The 18,262-nt window shown below is 43.7% G+C and overlaps 2 protein-coding genes across 7 annotated transcripts in view; one reads left to right on the top strand and one right to left on the bottom strand.

Moving 5' to 3' along the window:
• The window catches only part of cep170aa (centrosomal protein 170Aa), a 31,373-nt gene extending 18,965 nt beyond the window's left edge, over window positions 1-12,408 (bottom strand). For all 5 annotated transcript variants that reach the window (XM_047028752.1, XM_047028753.1, XM_047028754.1 and 2 more), the window contains exons 1-6: window positions 12,231-12,408; window positions 5,594-5,748; window positions 3,157-3,246; window positions 2,260-2,338; window positions 1,651-1,709; window positions 1,203-1,449 (exon numbers count right to left, since the gene is read on the bottom strand). In XM_047028752.1, the coding sequence (XP_046884708.1) occupies window positions 1,203-1,449; window positions 1,651-1,709; window positions 2,260-2,338; window positions 3,157-3,246; window positions 5,594-5,698 (580 nt within the window). In that variant the 5' untranslated portion in view covers window positions 5,699-5,748; window positions 12,231-12,408. The remainder of the gene's footprint in view (window positions 1-1,202; window positions 1,450-1,650; window positions 1,710-2,259; window positions 2,339-3,156; window positions 3,247-5,593; window positions 5,749-12,230) is intronic.
• Window positions 12,409-13,266: 858 nt separating this feature from the next.
• rtkn2 (rhotekin 2) lies at window positions 13,267-18,256 on the top strand. Of its 2 annotated transcripts, none has more exons than XM_047029269.1 (12): window positions 13,267-13,494; window positions 14,501-14,703; window positions 14,785-14,840; window positions 15,005-15,058; window positions 15,225-15,342; window positions 15,525-15,722; window positions 16,052-16,146; window positions 16,249-16,355; window positions 16,494-16,625; window positions 16,765-16,936; window positions 17,061-17,168; window positions 17,349-18,256. In XM_047029269.1, the coding sequence occupies exons 1-12, from the start codon at window positions 13,351-13,353 to the stop codon at window positions 17,969-17,971; spliced, it is 2,010 nt and encodes a 669-aa protein (XP_046885225.1). In that variant the 5' UTR covers window positions 13,267-13,350; the 3' UTR covers window positions 17,972-18,256. The 2 variants fall into 2 exon arrangements, with proteins under 2 accessions (XP_046885225.1, XP_046885224.1); XM_047029268.1 differs by having other exon boundaries at window positions 15,522-15,722.
• The last annotated feature ends 6 nt before the right edge of the window (window positions 18,257-18,262 follow it).

Genomic DNA, 18,262 nt, shown 5'->3' with positions numbered 1-18,262 from the left:
ACTCTCAAACACACACATGCGTGTTGCAATGTGCCCCCTACATGCGAGTGCACATGGAAAACATTATCATAAAACTGACTATTAGTGGGCTAGCATAACCAGACAACCGTGAAGGAATAACGTATGGTAACACAGTCTCTGTGTGTGTGGTATCTCGGGGTGTGCTACGTGGCTCCTCTCTCATTAGCAGCACTCTGCCACTCAGTTGATCTGCTCAGCGCCACGTTCAGCTGTGTGGGTGGCAAGTGGGGTTAAAAGAGATGGACCAGCGGCAGTAGGCAGAGAGGGTTAAAGCCAAAGCCTATTTCACCATCTGACCCGGGCAGAACATCTGGTGTTTAGAGGAGCCCCAGAGATTACGTAAATAATCAAGAACAAACTCTCATTGTCTACACGACAAACTGTAAACATATTTTTTATACTTGTTTCGTTTGTTAACGGTATTCCTTTGTCACATCCCAGTGCAACTTGAAATGACAACCTCTGTAATATATTCATTTATATATATCGCCTTGTAATCATTCTCGTACCGAGTTACAGTGGACCACAGGATTAGAGTAAAGTGGTCCTGATGTGACAGGAGAGAGGGGAGTGAGGTCTGGGTCCCGGAGGAGACACAGGGGGGCGGAGGAGAAGCCTGGAAGCACACGGAGCAGCTGTCCCCATTCAACTTCCTGGATACAAATATAGCTCTGTGATTGGCCTACCCTTCAGTTAATGAGAGTGGGAGGATGCGGGCCAATCAGGTATGACGGTGGTTCAGCTGGTCATGGGATAGAAAGATTGCGTTTGTGGGATCATGGTTTTGTGAGATTCTGTTAGATTTATGACGTGTTATTTAAACGTCTCGAACCGAACCGTAGCTTGTATATCCCAGAAAGCAGCATAAACACTGAAAGATTGGTCATCTTTCAACTAGCAATCTAATCAAGTCCAGTCTAACTGTCTGTAGATGGTTGTTATCATAATATCATAATAATTGTATACTATATTGTATACTATATATTGTATGCATGACAAGATGCAAACCGTATACTGTCATGTATGCTTTAAAATACTGTAGATTAAACAGCAGACACTAAAATATATTTTACAGCATCTCATAGAACACAAGCCTGCTGAAATATCTACAGTCTAGTCACCATTTACTTGTATCTGTGCTGTGATTCACACAACATGGTCTGATGTTGTGATATCCTCACCTGCCATCTTGTCCTCAGCCTTCTGTCTGGCGGCTGGTTTGCCAGCTGATTCTGCAGGGACCCCTTCTGACCTCATGTCCTCAGCAGGCTTGGACCTGGGAGACTTAGGGGACTTGGAGGGGGACTTGGAGGGGGACTTCGAGGGGGACTTGGAGGGGGACTTGGAGGGGGACTTGGAGGGGGACTTGGTGTTCTCCACGTTGGAGGGCTTCTTGCCCAGCTGGAGTTGGCTGGTGAACTTCTCATGCTGACAGGGAAGAGGAGAGCGGGATGGAGGGGGGGAGAGTTATAAAGAGATTAGGAGGGGGAGACGATAGGGTTGAGTGTTGTGTTGCTTGTGATCTGTTTTGCTGCTCTGCATTGTGGAGGTTGGGATGTTGTGGGTGGGTGTGGGTGTAGCCGTAGGTGTGTGTGAAGGTGGGTGTAGGGTGGAGGCTCGTCCACCTACCTTAAGGGCCTCCTCGGGTACCTGGAGTTCCCCTATCACCACGGTGAACAGGTTGGTATGTGAAACATACAGTCAAGGTAACACACAAGTTTTAAAGCAGCAGTAGGCCACATTTGAAAATAAGTTCAAATAATTGAAATATGAGAAACAGCACCCCCCTCAGATCTTGTCTGAACTTCCGTGTTTCCTCCAGCTTGACTTTGATTGACAGTAGCTTTACAAAATAAGCCAAGGACAAAGGCCCACTTTGCCGACTGGCTGAAGCAGCATTGCTGGAACATGATTGGCTGGAAAGTAGCGGGCCTCTCCAAAAGTTTTAATTGATAAAACTTTCCTTTGTTTTTGCTTTAATTTATTTTACCTATGGTACCTTTCATCTACATCCACACACACTCAAGGCTTTGGAGTGCCTTTGCAATTCATTATTCAAAATAAGGTTACGCTTCAAAGAGGAGAGCAGTGAAAAGCGTGACATTTATGGACCGTAAGTGCTCGACAAATGAGTCATATTCAACAGTGCAGGGGAGACAAAAGCATAGATGATGAGCCTGTCTGTCTCGCTAAAGAGGGACGACTGAAGTTGAAGGACGTCAGCGTATAAAAGGATATCATATCCAAACCTCAGCTTGTCATCGAGCTTCAGAGTAATATACATCTGCTCCTGAATGCGGACATCGTTCACAAACGTCTGTTGGGGATGCAAAGGAAAAGATAGAAGACAGCACATTAAGCATTTGTTCATTACTTTCATTCATTTGTTAAATGATACCATTCATTTTTGAATCTTGAGTCAAATGCTCTACCACTGAGCTAAAGACACCAAGACAGACACGGTCCCAGTCTGTCGACTGAGCTGACCTCAGCTCTTTATAGCCGAGTATCAGATGATGCCAGAAAACCTGCTTGGCTCACTGGCACTAACAAACATTCCCCACCACCAGCAACACAGGGGAGGGTACAGCTCAGTGGTTAGAGCGCTCCAAAAGATCGCAGGTTCAAAACTATGGATAAAATGGTCTGCTAGAGGAGTGAGAGGAGGGTGACTCAGAAAGAGCGTATGAGTGTGGCTTCCTGTCTGGGAGTGTGTCAGAGGACACATGGGCCGCTGGGGAAAACAGATGCCTTCCAATAGCTTCACAAAGTCACGACCGTCCACAAGGTCAGAAAACCATGTCAGCGGTTTGCTTTCATTTACTGTATTTGAGTAAAGTAGCTTGTTGTTTATACAAGTTTGGGGGTCATTCCAACACAAGTTTTCCTAGGAGTTGCTTTGTGAAAATCAATCAACCTCTTAGTTCTTTCTGCGAGTGAATTAAAAAGTCGATTGAATTCCAATTAACCCCAACAACCTGGCACATACTTAGCTGTACCCAGTAGATTCATCAAAGTGTCGTTCAAACCAACAGGATGTTAACTCCAATTGACCTGGAGATGAATCAGTTGACCCTTGACCCTTATTTACACATCCTTCCTTTCTTCCCTCCTCTCTCTCCTCTTCTTACTCACCCCATTCAAGCTCCCCAGATCTTTGACTTTGTGCTCGTCTGTAGCAGGTTCATAATTGATGACCGCGTGCTGTTTGTCGACACTGCGGGACTGCAAACACAGACACACATATAAAGTTACCGACTTGACTACAGATTGTATTTTTTATTCCAGAATGGTTTGATGACAGTAGGACATTGATGCTATTTCAGGAAGATGAACTACTACAGGCAACGCTGGTATCAGCACAGGATCCTATCCAGTGTCTGAGTATGCTGAAAGAACACATTGTTAACAAAGGAATGCATTATCCACATGGCAATAACCCTTTTTTATGTCATATGAGATACAAAGGCATTTAAGTTCTCAACGAAATACAGATGTATAAGAGTAGAAAAATACATACAAACACGCACATCCATACAAACATCCACAAACACTAAACTCTCTGAAGGGAGAAATTAGGAAGTAGAGATTGATTTTTTTCTCCAGATATAACCTAATAACCTTTCAAGTCAGAATCTATTTGGAACCTAATCATTTCCTATCTAAGTTTTCATGACTTAGCTATTGTCAAGCTCAGAGACTCAGAACCTTTCAGGATTCTTGGCGAGGCAAACATACCAGTTACCAGTCACTGTCTCCAGAAACTGTAATTGGGAAGAATTATGTGCCTAAAGGGCGAAGGAATGGACTAGCTTCAAGGACGATTGTGTGTGAGGTAAACAGTGTGTGTGTCTGTGTGTGTGTGTGTGTGTCTGCATGTCAAGGGTTTCTGAAGGGCCAACCTTCCCCTGTAGATTAGGTTAGTGATTAAGGCAGATCAAACAAGATGCAATCAGATTAGACACAGGGCGCGCTTTCTGCAACACAAACCACAACAGAGAGGCCGAACACACACCCACACTGTGTCCACGCTGATCACAAACTGCACATGCACCGCAAATGTAGCAACACATATAGATGACTTATTGTATCTCATCGTAAAGTTAAAGAATCCGAAATGTCAACAAACGGCAAGTTACGAATCGAATCTTCTTGAGTTTACAGTGTTGAACACCTCCAAGGCCAGCGCTTTGCAGAGATCCAGTAGCCATGTGATGAGACTGCAGCCCGTGAAAACTGTCACATGGGTAACACACTTGGAGTGTATTTTCCGTTGGCAGGCTAACAACAAAACAAAGTGTCTGCTCTTCTCTCCCCCCCAGGTCACTGGAAACTCCTGAGTCTTGAAGGGTTTCCTACATACCTCTGCTGAGGAACCGAATGACATAGTAAAAGATGATCTAAACTTGTTTTAGTAGTTGTGCTGAAGCGGTTTATGGTGCTATTGTGATTAAGGTTTGGGGAAATCTGTGCGTATCAATAGCAGATATATAGAGATGTAAAGTGCATTGACCTATGCACTTTTGTAAAGCTCTCTCTTGGAAGTCGCTTTGAATAAAAGTGTCTGCTAAATGAATAAATGTGAATGTAAACATACAGGTAGTGCTGCTTTGAAAGAAAATTGTTACAAATCGATTATCTACAGTACTGATCTATTTTCTCCAAATAACAAAACTGATGTAGTTACAGAAACACTGGCAATGCAGCAGCAACTCTACAACCCACTGAACTTGCTAGTCAGTCAGGTTACATCAGATCTAACTCAGGAGGTATCTGCCCCACTTTCTATTAATACCACTTACTCCCTCACACACATACAGTATATAGAGGGATAGGGATACACTCATCTAGTGCAAATAAACACACAGAGTTTAAAGGACTAAGCAAAACGGGTCTCTTCCAGGCTTCTAACAAATAAGTTTAAAAGTTCCAAATTTGTTCCACACAGGGCTGTAGTAATAACCAGGAAACTAAGATCTGTATAGGTCACATGTGCTGTCAAAGGTCCAGAGGCAGCATGGTCATGAGGAGGTGTTTTTTTTTAAGGTAAAGCTGAATCCCTCAGCTCACAGACAAGGGTCCGACACACACAAGGGTCATGGCGGGGGTCACACACGAGGGTCACTGCTAGCTTTGTTAACGTCACATGGCCTAATCACCAGAGGTGAAAGGTCATGTGTGTAGTTGAGACTCTGAGCCGTATCGGTTTCACAGCTGCAGCAGCTTACTCATTCTCACCCCACACATGACGAGCCACTGGCTAAACGAACTGCTTCATCTCAACAAAGAAAAACTGTCCTACAAATTTATGTAACTAAGCATTCTGGGTCAAAACAGAAGTTATTCCCTCAATGATGTTGAAATACTTTGGTTGCGAATTAAAATCTTCAGTCAAGTCATAGCAAAAAAACTCCAAAAGCCCAATGCCTCTCTACGTGTCAGTAATAACAAGCCACCACCCACAAGAGAAACACAGCATTCAGAATCAGACTAAAAGGGACTGGCTCAGCAGAGCTTTGATATTCCTACCAGATCTACCCAGCGTTGTGGCAGTTATGGCAGTTATCCTCACCTGTAGCATGAGCTCACAATCGTCCCGTCCGACGAAGATCATCTCTCGGGGGAGGCGGTGACGCGTCCCCCCGCTGCTGACCAGGAACCAGGATGTCACACTCATCTCTGCTGCTGCCTTGACAACGACACCCCCTCCGCCACCTCTACGGCATCCTGGAGGGAGGGGGGGAGGGAGGGAGAACGTGAGCGAGGGGAGGGAGATAAATAAATAAAGTAAGTGGTGAGTGGATGGGTAGTGAATGAGGTTTTCAAGCGTTGACCGAGACAACAAAGTTTAAAACCTCCTTACCTCTTTGCTAGCACACAATCAGATTAGTGAGTTAACAGTCTGAAACGGCAGTGTGTTGAGTCCGTTAGTGAACTCAACATCCTCCCTAGCTTGCCTCTCCACTCCTGATCATTGCCAGATGCGACAGGAAGTGATGTAGGATTCTTGGCTGAGGCACTCAGCAGCACATTCTCTGTTCCCCCCGCCCTCTCCCTTTCTAAAACTTCTGTTGGTCTGAAAAAGGAGGTCAGTTTTAACGGTTCCAACATTCTACTGCTTAAACATAATTAAGCTGAACTGCCTGGCTTTCAGACTTTCAGTCAACAGACCTTCTTCCTTGTTGACCTTGTGCCACGTTGAAAAATGTAAATACATTTGCCAAGGATGAGTTAGAAGAAGATTATTTCATTGTTTGTTTTGATATTTCATTACCGTTCTGTAGTAAACGTTCTCAATTGAAAACCCGGACTAGGGAGGGTTCTTGGACAAGCTAAAGTCGTTGCTAGCGAGCTAGAGAGGGTGCTGGCTCTATGCCATAGAAGAGGCTGCCAGCTGAAATATATCAATCAGAGAGTGAATTAAATACAGATTAATGAGCTAAACGTTCAGTTGTGTGACCTTTTAAGTATCTAAACTTGACAAATCCCTATTCCCTAATCTTTAGGAAACGTTCAGATTTGGCACACCGTCTTCTGACTGCTACTGCGATGACAGAACTACAGTATTTTCTGTAGATGGCCACAGAAAACCACTGGAAATGCCAGAGTATTTTCATCTCTAACCCTTGTGGTAAAATGTTTTGATACAAGAGCGAAGTTAGGTAAAGCAATATAACTGCCCACAAATGTCATCCCTCTATATAGCTCATCCTTGTTCTGCTCTAACCTTGTGTTTGGGTGCTATTGAATGTTCTATAGCTGAACACTAGTCATGCTAGTACTCCAGAAAGACTCATACGTATAACATTAGAATTGTTTGCGGTTCTTCTCTCTGGACATCTGCTGTCATTAGACGTAGGCCTAATAAGCTTCAGAACACCCACCACAGCGCGCAAGGACACACACAACTCCACAACATGGCTCAGAGTTTTCCCTGCGTGCCAGCCGAAGGAACGTGCCTTCCAGCCTTCTGCTTATCACACATGAGAGACTTCACCGCTGGGGAATGTGCTGGGCTAAGGGCGTCAGAGCACCTACCCTAGCTAAGGCCGCAAACACGTACAGCACCCGAGCACCCTCACAATTAGCATCCAGATATACATCTTTATGTCAACCGCACACGTTGATTCGTTCGCTAATGAATCCTTAAAGGATTTTTGGTGGGCTAATGTCAGGGAGAACATTACACCGAAAAGGATCAAGCAGGAAGACCCCTGCAAGACAGGTTGATAAAGATTAATGTGATGTGAGACCACACGTTGTGAAACAGCTGAACTATATCACAGCAATGCTAAAAAACATTTTCTTCTCTGTCCGACTCATGCAACAACATCCTTTTTGTGGGATGAGGCATGACTTCCTGGTTTGAGAGAATCCCACCCCCGACTTGAGGTTACAGAGCTGGATTGTTGTGGGCTGACTATGCTGCTTTGTGTGGAGAGGGCACGAGGAGCAGGAAGTAAGCTTTGCTTTTCCTGTGGCTCATCTTTGATTCGGCAGGAAGTTAGATTGACAGTTTTGATTTTGAAAAAGTCTAGGACGTTAAGCCAGTGGATGTTAAGAGGTTGCGGAGATTTCACTTTGACACTGATTAGCCATTAAAAAGAATTATAACTGCAGAATAATAGCAGTATAATAAGCTTTCACTAATCCTTTTCTGGACTGGAGACTTCCTCTTTTTCAGACTGCAAAATGTTCCGCAGATTTCTATACTAACTTCTCCATCTCTGAAAGCCAATCCAAATCCATTGACCCAGACAGGAAGTGATGTAACAAAGCTGAGATTCACTTCCTGGTCCATCTAATGTGTTTCCCTCCTGTTCCACATGGCTCCTCCACGTAGGAGGGGACCAGAGCGCGGCCAGATGATGCAACAGCCATGAAACTGTCCTGTCCTCTTCACAAACACACACACACACACACTCCAAATAGAAGAGAGGAGAAGAAATCTGTCCACTCACATGTATTCAGGATGCTGAGCCAAGAATCTCCGCAAAAAGGGCCGGCCCCCGCATGTAGAAAATAGCTTACTGTCCATAAACGCTATAAAGTGACTAGATTGTTAGCTACAAAACCCCATAAAACGTAATGGCATGCGAAACTGTTAACTCAATAAATTCAGAATACTCTTTTGTGGGAACTGATTACATAAAAGTATTTGATTTCGCCATTTCTTTGGGAAAATAATACTCATAATTAATCGATTCAATCTTTTTTGTTGTTGTTGTTTTAACTCAAAGGCTCTGTTTCTCGCCTCTGCTTCAGGGAGCAGCAGCCCAGAGCTAACAAGAGGCATTAACTGTGATATATGGCTACGCCCAAAGAGCAGGAGGCTATTTGGACCACAGCTCAGGGCCATCAAGAACTAAAAGGGAAGCATCATCAACCAGAATAAGACAGGCACCACCAAGAAAGACAGTCTGGTCTCCCATGACCAGCCTATTATTTACAGACAGACAAGGGACAATGGACGGATACCTTTCTGAATCCTCACTAAGACTGAAATGTCTGTCTGTCACATGGAGTAGCTAACGCAGAGGTTTCAGGCTATGATTTGAACAGTATCTTCCTTCTAAACACATTGCTTTTTTTTGGGTGGGCAGTTGTCATGACTCCTACAATACTGATAGATCTCTATCTTTTTTCTCCAGAAATAGGGATGTGATCATACGGCCTGCCTGTAGGCACTGGCCTTAAACAACCCACCTCTTTACTTTAAGATCTTGTTAATACAGCTTTGAATAAGCTATTGACAACGTGAGTGTATTAATGTAGTCATTTGGGGGTAGATACAGGTTTTATTTTAGGATCAGTAAGTTATCTTAGTTTTAACATACAAATTGTGGCTTCATTTTTTTGATTTTATTTCACTGCGAGGTAAAATTATAGCCGAGTTTAAGTCAGATATTATGCTCCTTTGATGGTGAACATTAAAGACTAAGGCAGGTCAAAATAGAAACCATAAGCCATGTTAAATGTACAGTATAAGGCCTACAAACACGCTGCATGTTTATAAGATATAATTGGAGAAGAAAGTGACCCTTTAAATTCTTGAAGAGTCTAAAGTTAGAGTCTCGGTTGTCAGGTCCTGTTAGAGGTTAGGAAAAGTGAAGTGAACTTGCTTTGACATTGCCATCTCCAACAAGGGATGCTCAACGAGACACTGTGGAGCCAACAGAGCAGAAAAATATGTATCTGCCAAGCTTTCTGCAGAATCATCTGTCTCAATCCCTCATGTCTCTAAACAGACAACAGAGAGAGAGAGAGAGAGAGAGAGAGAGAGAGAGAGAGAGATCCTAAACTTACAGCTACATTCTACCACTACACTTTTCCATGCAAGCATATTTAATACTTTAACAATTTTACTACCCTTACATATCGCTATACATTATTACACTGCATCAAAGGTCCTGCATTCATGATCATATCAGAGAATAGTACAGACTATTATCCTATTCCAGTAACTGGGTCCAGTAATCAGAAACACTCACAGAAATGATCTCCCGATCTCTCCTTGTTACAACGGGAGAGAAAAACTGGAAGAGTAGCAGAAAATACCATATGGTCCGGAAAGCTAGCCATGCCAATCACATGTTCACAGTTCATGTGAGACGCAAATAAACAAACGCCTCCATTGACCCAGCATCCATCCATCCTTTGGCCTTGAGAAGCAGACAGCACACATGCTCACTGACCACGATAACTCGTACGACCTACATATGTAAATAAAAGCTTGACGTATATGTCTAGTCAGATATCTAAAGTGGAGACGGTGACAGTATAGATGTACATAACCTGCTTCAATATAGAAGAGAGCTTAATAATGATTCAGTCAGCACTGTACGTGTTGTTGTGAAGAATATGGATCAAGGTAAACTGCGTTGTAGTCCTTAAAATGATTTCCCAGAGGACACGGCAGTACCTCAAGCCGTTGTATCGATCAAACAGAGCAAACGTGTTCTGAGAGCCCTTCAGCTGCACTGTAAGTCTATCTGTCCTTAACAGAGACATTGGCGGTCGGGTAGCCTTGCAATAATGGCATCACCTCTGATAATTCACATGGTGATAACCTTTCTAATTCCTGAAGCGGATAAAAATAGTACTGAAGCAGACACTGGTGAGGGGAAAACCAACATTGATACTGGAGCTACAGCTACATAATAGTGTCTAGGACGTCAGCTAAACGTTTGTCAAATATAAACTAGAAAACTTAATGGAAATAATGTCACACCCCAGACCAGATGTGAAGGTCATTATGACTCGGTTGAAAGAGTTATTCTGGAAACACACCCACATATTTCCAAAACAGGTTTCTGATAAACAGTACACAAGGACAAAAAACGTATCTTTTAGATGAAAATTAATAAAGGCCTTTTTGGGCTACTAACACTAATTTTACACTAATCTAATCTGTTAAAATGTCAGACTACGTATCAGGAACAAGGTTTGGTTCTATTCTTGGTGCCTGGATGCATGTGTTATAATACCAGCATCACAACACAGAGAACTGCCACTACGGCTGTCATTCTGCAAGCACGGCGTAACAAACAATATTCAACACAACTGAAGTGAGCGTAAGTCATTTCCTTTGCTTCCTTCTGTATACAATGGCAACGACAAAGCAGAAAGCAGAGTTCAGAGACAGGCAGAGAAAAGTTTTTATATAAGGAAAGCTTCAATAAAGCTGAAGGAAAGTCTTGTTGAGTCCTAGGTCGGGGGGATCCTATAATTTTATGACAGATAGACTTGTCGGTGCTTAAACTGACTACATCCAGCATTGTGAACAATGTGCATAACGTTTCTCCACCCTCTGACAATGTTAGTATTGGAGTCTTAACATGTGTGTATGATGTACTAAGCACATCTCAAAGAAACGACGAGAATATGGACACCTGCAGACGTGTTTATCTAGAGTGTTTGGTTGGTACCTCACTGCATTGATCCACTTCTCCTTCATAGACTTCAGAAATCCTGTGACACTGACTTTGTCTTTAAAAAATGCAGCTGACTTTACAGGGATTCTTTGGTTACAGTGAGAGAAAGAGGGAGAGTGCTGGCTGGGATTATTAGTTTAGTGGCAGAGGCCCAACTCTTAAATTCTTGCAGGAGGAGACAGCTAGCCAGAAGACACAAACAGTGTGCTGTCGTGCTCTCTAAGAAGAACACCAGTCTCACATCGAGATACAACTAATGGTTGTTTGATGAGGAAGGACCTTGTCACTGTAGGCACAGCCTGTATAGCCTGAATACATTTATTTTTTTCAGGTTATTCTCCAGGACGTCAAATGATAGATCTCGACTGCATTCGTGTAATACCAGAGTGCATTCATGCCACATGGGGGTCTGTATAAATCTAAGAACTATTGATAATAATAGTATGTTACATTAATTTGGTTACATTGACTGTCCATTGGCAAATCAAAACAGCCTGCAACTGCGACGTCCACACAAAGAGAAAGCGGATGCAAACCAGGCCAGCTGTCTTGACTTGAACAACAAAGCCCCCTCTATCGATAAAGGGGTCCATTATCGGGGGAGGGGAGCGGGGCAACTAAACTGAAGAATTTATCTTTGAACACCAGGCAGAATGACCATTACTACCGAGCAATCGAAGGTTAATTTGCCCCGTGGCTACAATATCCCGCTGAGATAAAGCATTTTGTCGGTCACATTGAGCTCAGTGGGCTTCGACGAATTGTTTCAGTTCTTCTGTAGCAGCGAACTGGAGCAGCTAACTATAATCTGTATGCATTTGCAAGTAGTTATCTTTTCTAGCTGATACAGTGCGGCCGCAGTAAAGGATGTAACAAGGGGATTGCAACCATTCTACAATGCACCGCACGAGTGATCATGCTGCTATGACAATAAAGCGGCTTGGTCTCGCGACACAGCCAATCGGAGCCCATTTAGGTTTTCACATTCACATTGTCCCATTTTGGATGTGTTGTTTATTGCTATATGCTACAGTAATCTAGGTGCCATATGCAATTCTGGACAAAACTGTCGAATCACCATTTATAATCAAGTATTAACAATAAAGGAGGAGAAAGAATGCGTTTATTCAATGTAGAATATTTGTATCCCACGCTTTTCCACATATTGTATATTTTCCCCACAGGCCTATAAATCTAGAAAAATAGTTACACATGTCTACACACGGGGTAGTCCTCCTTAACTATAATATATGTAACATGCATAAGAGAACTCACCCTTTTGTAGCTGTTCTATAGGCTACGTCTGTCTTTTATGGAGACTGAGGCACTGTGTTGAGTCGAATGCCCTGCCCTATCCCTCACTGTGAGCGTCCGTCTCCACTCAGTTGCTCAGCAATTACGCTTTTCCAACTAGCGGAGACCCACATCCTCCACGCCAGCGTATGCACTTCCATCTAAACACGGTGGGCGTGTTTCCTGCCGTTCGGCACGGTACCATTCGTTACCGATCTTCGTATCGCGCACTCATCTACGTAGATCTTCCATCATTTGATGGGTGTTAGAGCGCATTGGTGTATGGAAAATATGTTTTTAAGTCCACGAAAGAAGTGGACAAATGTACATCGAGAAAGGATAGATAATCGCCCACGACTGTTTCTTTCATATGTCGTTATTCAAAAATATTTAAATATGCCTTCTGGCAGTAATTATTATTTCTTCTAACATGTAGTAGTTATAATCCCAATTTTAAATATTTGATCGTTTGTACCAGCTTCACGATGCCACTCTGTAGGCCTACTCATTGTAACGTAGGCATTGCATTAAGCATTATTGCACACTATGTATAGATAAACTACGGTTGACAATATAAATGTAATTGCCTTTAAACTAAAACATTTTATGAGAAGCACATGGTTACTGATTGGACGAGACCACCCAGTCAATAAACAACATTTTAGCTTGCATTACAAATATATATAATATATTATATTACCCTGTTTGCTAATTGATTTGATTTCATTTAAAAAAATGCTATACATTTTAAACAAATGTCAAATTTTTCAGAAGACAGCCTAGAATATTTAATAACTTTAGATATTTTGAATTAAAAAATGGTACACTCCCCTTTTGTTTGACAGTAGGACGCATTGAAGAAAACCAACCGAACGAGCTTATCGTTGTTTAAAAAAACCTTGATTTATATTCCAAGAGGCATCGGGGAGGAGGAGTGATCCCATTACGTACAATTTCAAATAGCTGAATGTTAAGCCCCACCCCGGTACATATTGTGAAGTGAAACGACTGCTCCAGACTAGTGAAGAGCTGCTGTGGTTGGCCACAGTTATCCGTGTTTTGAGTGCAGCGGGCAGGGGTTTGTCCAACCTTCCATACACAAATGGCGAATACGGATGATCCGCGGGAGGTTCAAAATTTCAGAAGAAACACTAGTTCCAGATCATCTGTTTCAGCATGCTCCTCTCTCGCTATGGAGATCAAAAGAAAGAAAATAAGAGAAAGTACTGTGTTTTTGCAGTCCGAGGTAAGATTAAGAATATCTGAAAGCACGAGCAGTGCTAACTTTAGTTAGCTAGAGATAGCTAACCTAGCTGACGTGTGAGGAAGCTAGCTAGCCCAGCTAACTCACCTGCTCAGCTACTGTAAATAAAGCGAATAACAATAGCGCTAACCCTTTTCTACACTATTTCCTACATCTCATCGTTAGATTAGCTTGCAATATTAGCGGAAAGTAAAACGACTTTCTTGGTCAAATTCAACTAGTAGGCTACGTCATGTGTAGCGCAGTTGCATGTCAGGTGCATTCCTTGCGCCTTAAAACAACGGCCTTGCAGTGTTTGTGTCAGTGCTGCTAGTTACGCAGTTACGAATTGCTTTTGTATTGGTAATACCTATAACAACAAACTTATGTTCTCGCAGGCGAAATGCATGAAGAACAGATGTGCACGTTTGAATGACACGCTTCAAATTGTAGAGGACATGAATTTGTTGTACATTTGGCAGATTTCTAACAAACTACAGGTAGTCAGAATTTAAGGCTCAAGGGAGCTCTCTTCAGGAGGGGAGGATGATGATGATTTGCTCCAAAAACAACCGCTGAAGTTTAAATGCATACAAATATCTCCTTTGCTAAAACAGTGGGAAAATGCTCTTTGACCTACTGAGAGGGTGTCATCAGAGCTTTGTGTCAAAAAATAAAATTTAAATAAACGCATACAAATTGTTTTAGCTTACAGAGTAATAAAAACATAATCATAATCCTTTTAAGACATCTGTTTCATTACTTGTTCAGAGTTTGTCAGTCCATTTAATCACGTTATAGGCCATATCGTTGCTCACAACATCAAACCTGTCTGAATCTGTTAGTTCATCGGTAGCTGTTACTCATTCATTCTACCATTCATCACTGTGTCTTGTGTCTGGCACGTTCACCAGGTCTGTATGTCTCTATAGCTTTAAGGTCACATGACCTCATAAACTGTGACTCATTTAATCTACCTGTGGACAACGGGGGCAATCTTTTTCCTTAGGACACCAACATCCAGGAGAAGATCGATTTTGAGATCCGCATGCGAGAGGGTGCCTACAAACTGCTGGTGGCCAGCAGTAAAAGAGAGCAGGTACTCAACGCTTCCAAGAACCTCCTGACCTGCAACTCACGCATCAAGGCCTACCTCACAGAGCTGCAGAAGAAGAACGAGGAACAGGATATGATGAAGGCCTCCCAGAGAAGGTGATTGGTTATTGAGTGTTCTTGCCATCATGCCAGCACACATTGGATAATTGTTTAACCTTTATTTTGCATATCCTATAGATCGTTTCCAGTTTCTAATGAACGCGTGGCTTGTCCAGGGAAAGTGGCAATATCCGGTAAAATTCCTTGGGTTTCATGTTGCTCCTTTTGTTTTCTTGAATTTGCGATATCCAATAAAATTCCTTGCGTTTCATGTTGCTCTTTTTGTGTTCTTGAATTTGTTTACTGGAATGAATACACTTGTGATAAACCTTTTGTTTTTCTCTGCTTGGGACTGTAGGCCTGCGAATTCCGTTAATGTGGAAGGATTCTGACCATTTCAATAACAAAGGCAGTGAGTTCCCCTTCATTCTGTTTAGATAAAGCAGGTTCTTACCAACCTGTTGAAGGAAATTAAACATGTGGTATGTAGAGTTCATTTCAATCAATTCTAAGTCTGTGTGGTATGTGTTCAACTTGGTTTTTGGAACTGCTGATGACAAAAACACTTCCTGTTTAAGGTTCACGGAGAGTGGCAGTCTTCTGCCTGGTGAGAATTGGATCACATGTGTTTGACACAGAGATGGTGGTTGTGGACCGATCGTTGACCGACATTTGCTTTGAAGGTGTAACAATATTGTGAGTAGTGACTTTGCACCACAGCTAACACGAAGATGTGTGAAATACTGCTAGTAGATGCAATTTGGCTGTCCTGGTTTAGTTCCACAACCACCTGAAATGAACAGGAGCGAGTAGGACGAACACGAAACAAAAAGGATAAGGATTTAGAAATCAACGTCCACATCGATGTTCCACAGCAGTGAGGCATCGCCCCAGTTTGACCTGAAGGTGGAGCTGTACAGCAGTGCCATCGAGGACGAGACCACTATGGTCAACACCCCCAAGAAGCTGGCAAAGAAGCTGCGAAACTCCTTCGGCCGAACCTCCGGCAGGAAACTCTGCCCCCTGCTGGAAGCGGGAGACCCTGACGCCTTCCTCCAGTCCAATCCTATCCCACCGTATGTCATTTCCTGTTCCTTATTGTTACTTCCCTGCAAGTGTTTCCTAATTGAATAAGAAATCACTTCCTGTAATCCGTATTAGCCTGTGTTATTATGTGGAGTTATTGTATCGGAATCAGATGGCTGAGCGGTTAGGTAATCGGGCTATTAATCAGAAGGTTGCCGGTTCGATTCCTGTCCGTGCGAAATTACATGTCCTTGTGCAAGGCACTTCAACCTACTTGCCTACTGCAAGTCGCTCTGGATAAGAGCGTCTGCTAAATGACTAAATGTAATGTAAATGTATTACCATTTAGTGTGTGTGTGTGTGTGTGTGTGCTCTTCAGAGGGGCCAGGTACAGCCTGTTGGCTTACACTTCTCTGAGCCTGGACGAGGCTGAGGGCAGCTTCCAGTCCCACTCTCTCATCATCCTCCAGGACGGTACGAGCAAAAGCACTTATCGGCAGCTGCTATTGATACTATAAGGAATGTTCCTTTTTTATTTGTGTGTATTTATATCCTGCTTGTTGTGCGTCTCCTCAGCTGAGTCATCCTCCTGGCTGCCGCTCTATGGTAACCTGTGTTGCTGCCTTGTGGCCCAGCCCCTCTGCATGACCCAGCACATGATGACAGGCTACCTCAGTCAGGAGGTTAGCTACACTAGCTCAGTGTTGCCATACAGTGCCATACCATACAAGATCATAACAAACTTGATGTTTTATGTGGGGGGGGGGGGGAAGAAAAAAGACGGTTATAATACTTTTTTTTAAATGTGTATTTTGTTGCAGCAAAGGGTGGAGGGTATGTTCCGCTGCTGTAGTCTGTACTGTGCCCTCAGCGCTGGCTCTCTGTCCTGCTACTACACCCCCGAGGAAATCACTGCCAAGGTGGAGCCCTCGCTACGCATCCCCATCCACAAGGTAAACCACACCACGGAACCATGCCTTGTGGAGTATAAGTACTATTTATGTTACTGCAGAACCAATCGAAATATCAGTCTACATGCAACAGGCGTCTAAAGACCGTTAGTGTTTCGTCTCATCTCTGCCCTCGTTCCAGGACACCAGGATCACAGTGGTGGATAAAGATCCAGGGTCAGGAAGGCGGTCCAACAGTCTGACCATCATCAACCCTGTTCCGGGAGGCTCTCAGGCCCACGTCTTCAGCGCTGACACCAGGCAGGAGCTGGAGGACTGGCTGGAGGCCTTTTGGCAGCACTTCTATGACCAGAGTGAGCGTTCTCAGATCTGGTGGACCCACGGCCAGGTTCACCCTCTCTCTAGCTGTCTGAAAGCGCTTCTCCTAAAGTCTGTGTTCGCTCACAGCCTTCCTTGTGTCTTGTGTTTCTTCCTCAGGTAAGTGGCTGCACTGCTGTAACCAGCTGATGAAGATTGAGGTCCTGTCGCCACGGAAACCCCCTCTGTTCCTCACCAAACAGGCTGACTCCGTCTACAATGACCTGAGTGGGTTCTGGTTCTAGACTTATCTAGTACCTAGATTGACCTCTGAAGGATGCTCCAGCACAGCACTCATGTTTTTCTCTATGATCCATATAGATTTGTGCTTATGCAGGATTGATTGATGAGAAGCTCCCCATAATGTTTCTGAAATTCTTAGATTTTTTTTTTTGGCTTTGTTTTTAGGTATCAACTCTCCTGGAAAGTTAGAGAGCATCACAGACATCATCCACAGCAAAATTGAGGAAACAGGAGGTCACTTCCTTATTGGCCACGAGGAGGAGAGGGAACCGCCTAACTGGTCTACTCTGTTTGATGGGACGCGCCCTATGGTTGTGCAGAAGACTGTCCTGAAGCCAATCAAAGACAGCCCCTGTCCTAGCCCCGCCTCCAGCTCCTCCTCCTCCAATGCCAACAAGAAAAGACGGGCCCCGCCCCCACCCTCGGACCAGCAGCCTTACACCCCAGAAGCCACGCCCACCAGGCCAGCTAAACCCCCTCTTCCTCCTCCTCCTCTTCTTCACCAGGAGAAGGAGAACAGGGGCACTCAGGCAAGACTGAGAACCAAGACTGGGCGGCCTTCTCTGGACACTAAGTTCTCCGCCATCATCCAGCAGCTCCAGAGGAACCAGATCCCAGCCCGGAAGAACGCCCCCTTGGGCCAGGTGGAGCTCTCTGGGCCCCAGCTCCTGCTGGGGGGGTACCAGGCTCCAGAGCAGGACGACCCCCCCAGACTGGCGCCGGTACCAGCTCCACGGAGCAAGATGCGGAAGTCTTTCAGGGAGAAGATTAACCCTAAAGCCTGGTGATTCGTGATTTATATGTTTTAAAGGGAGTCTTTCGGAGATTATTATGGAAATATTTTAAAGACAGACTGGTCCCAGGTAGTGACTGTAAGCAATTAAGAATGATCAAATTCAGAATGGCAGAAGTCCTGTGATGTAGTATTTTCTATAATTTATGCTTCCGTCAACACTATGACTAGACTGAAACCACTAACAGTTTTTTCTTAACCAGAGCATGTCGCTGTAATGCTGTGTTCTGTTGAGCACTGTGATCAAAGTGCAACTGAAGGGAATATTTGAGAAGGGGTGTCCATT

Source organism: Hypomesus transpacificus, chromosome 11 (genome assembly GCF_021917145.1).
Source record: "Hypomesus transpacificus isolate Combined female chromosome 11, fHypTra1, whole genome shotgun sequence".
Classification (NCBI taxonomy): domain Eukaryota; kingdom Metazoa; phylum Chordata; class Actinopteri; order Osmeriformes; family Osmeridae; genus Hypomesus; species Hypomesus transpacificus.
Note: the sequence above shows the minus strand (reverse complement) of the source record. Positions and strands in the feature narration are given on the sequence as shown.

What these genes read in the sequence shown, in the direction of transcription:
- rtkn2 (XM_047029268.1), top strand. Translation starts at nt 13,351, where the DNA reads ATGGCGAATACGGATGATCCGCGGGAGGTTCAAAATTTCAGAAGAAAC. An exon ending in AGGGAAAGTGGCAATATCCG is followed by an intron (nt 14,841 to 15,004) that starts GTAAAATTCCTT and finishes TTGGGACTGTAG; the next exon opens with GCCTGCGAATTCCGTTAATG. An exon ending in CAGTCCAATCCTATCCCACC is followed by an intron (nt 15,723 to 16,051) that starts GTATGTCATTTC and finishes TGTGCTCTTCAG; the next exon opens with AGGGGCCAGGTACAGCCTGT.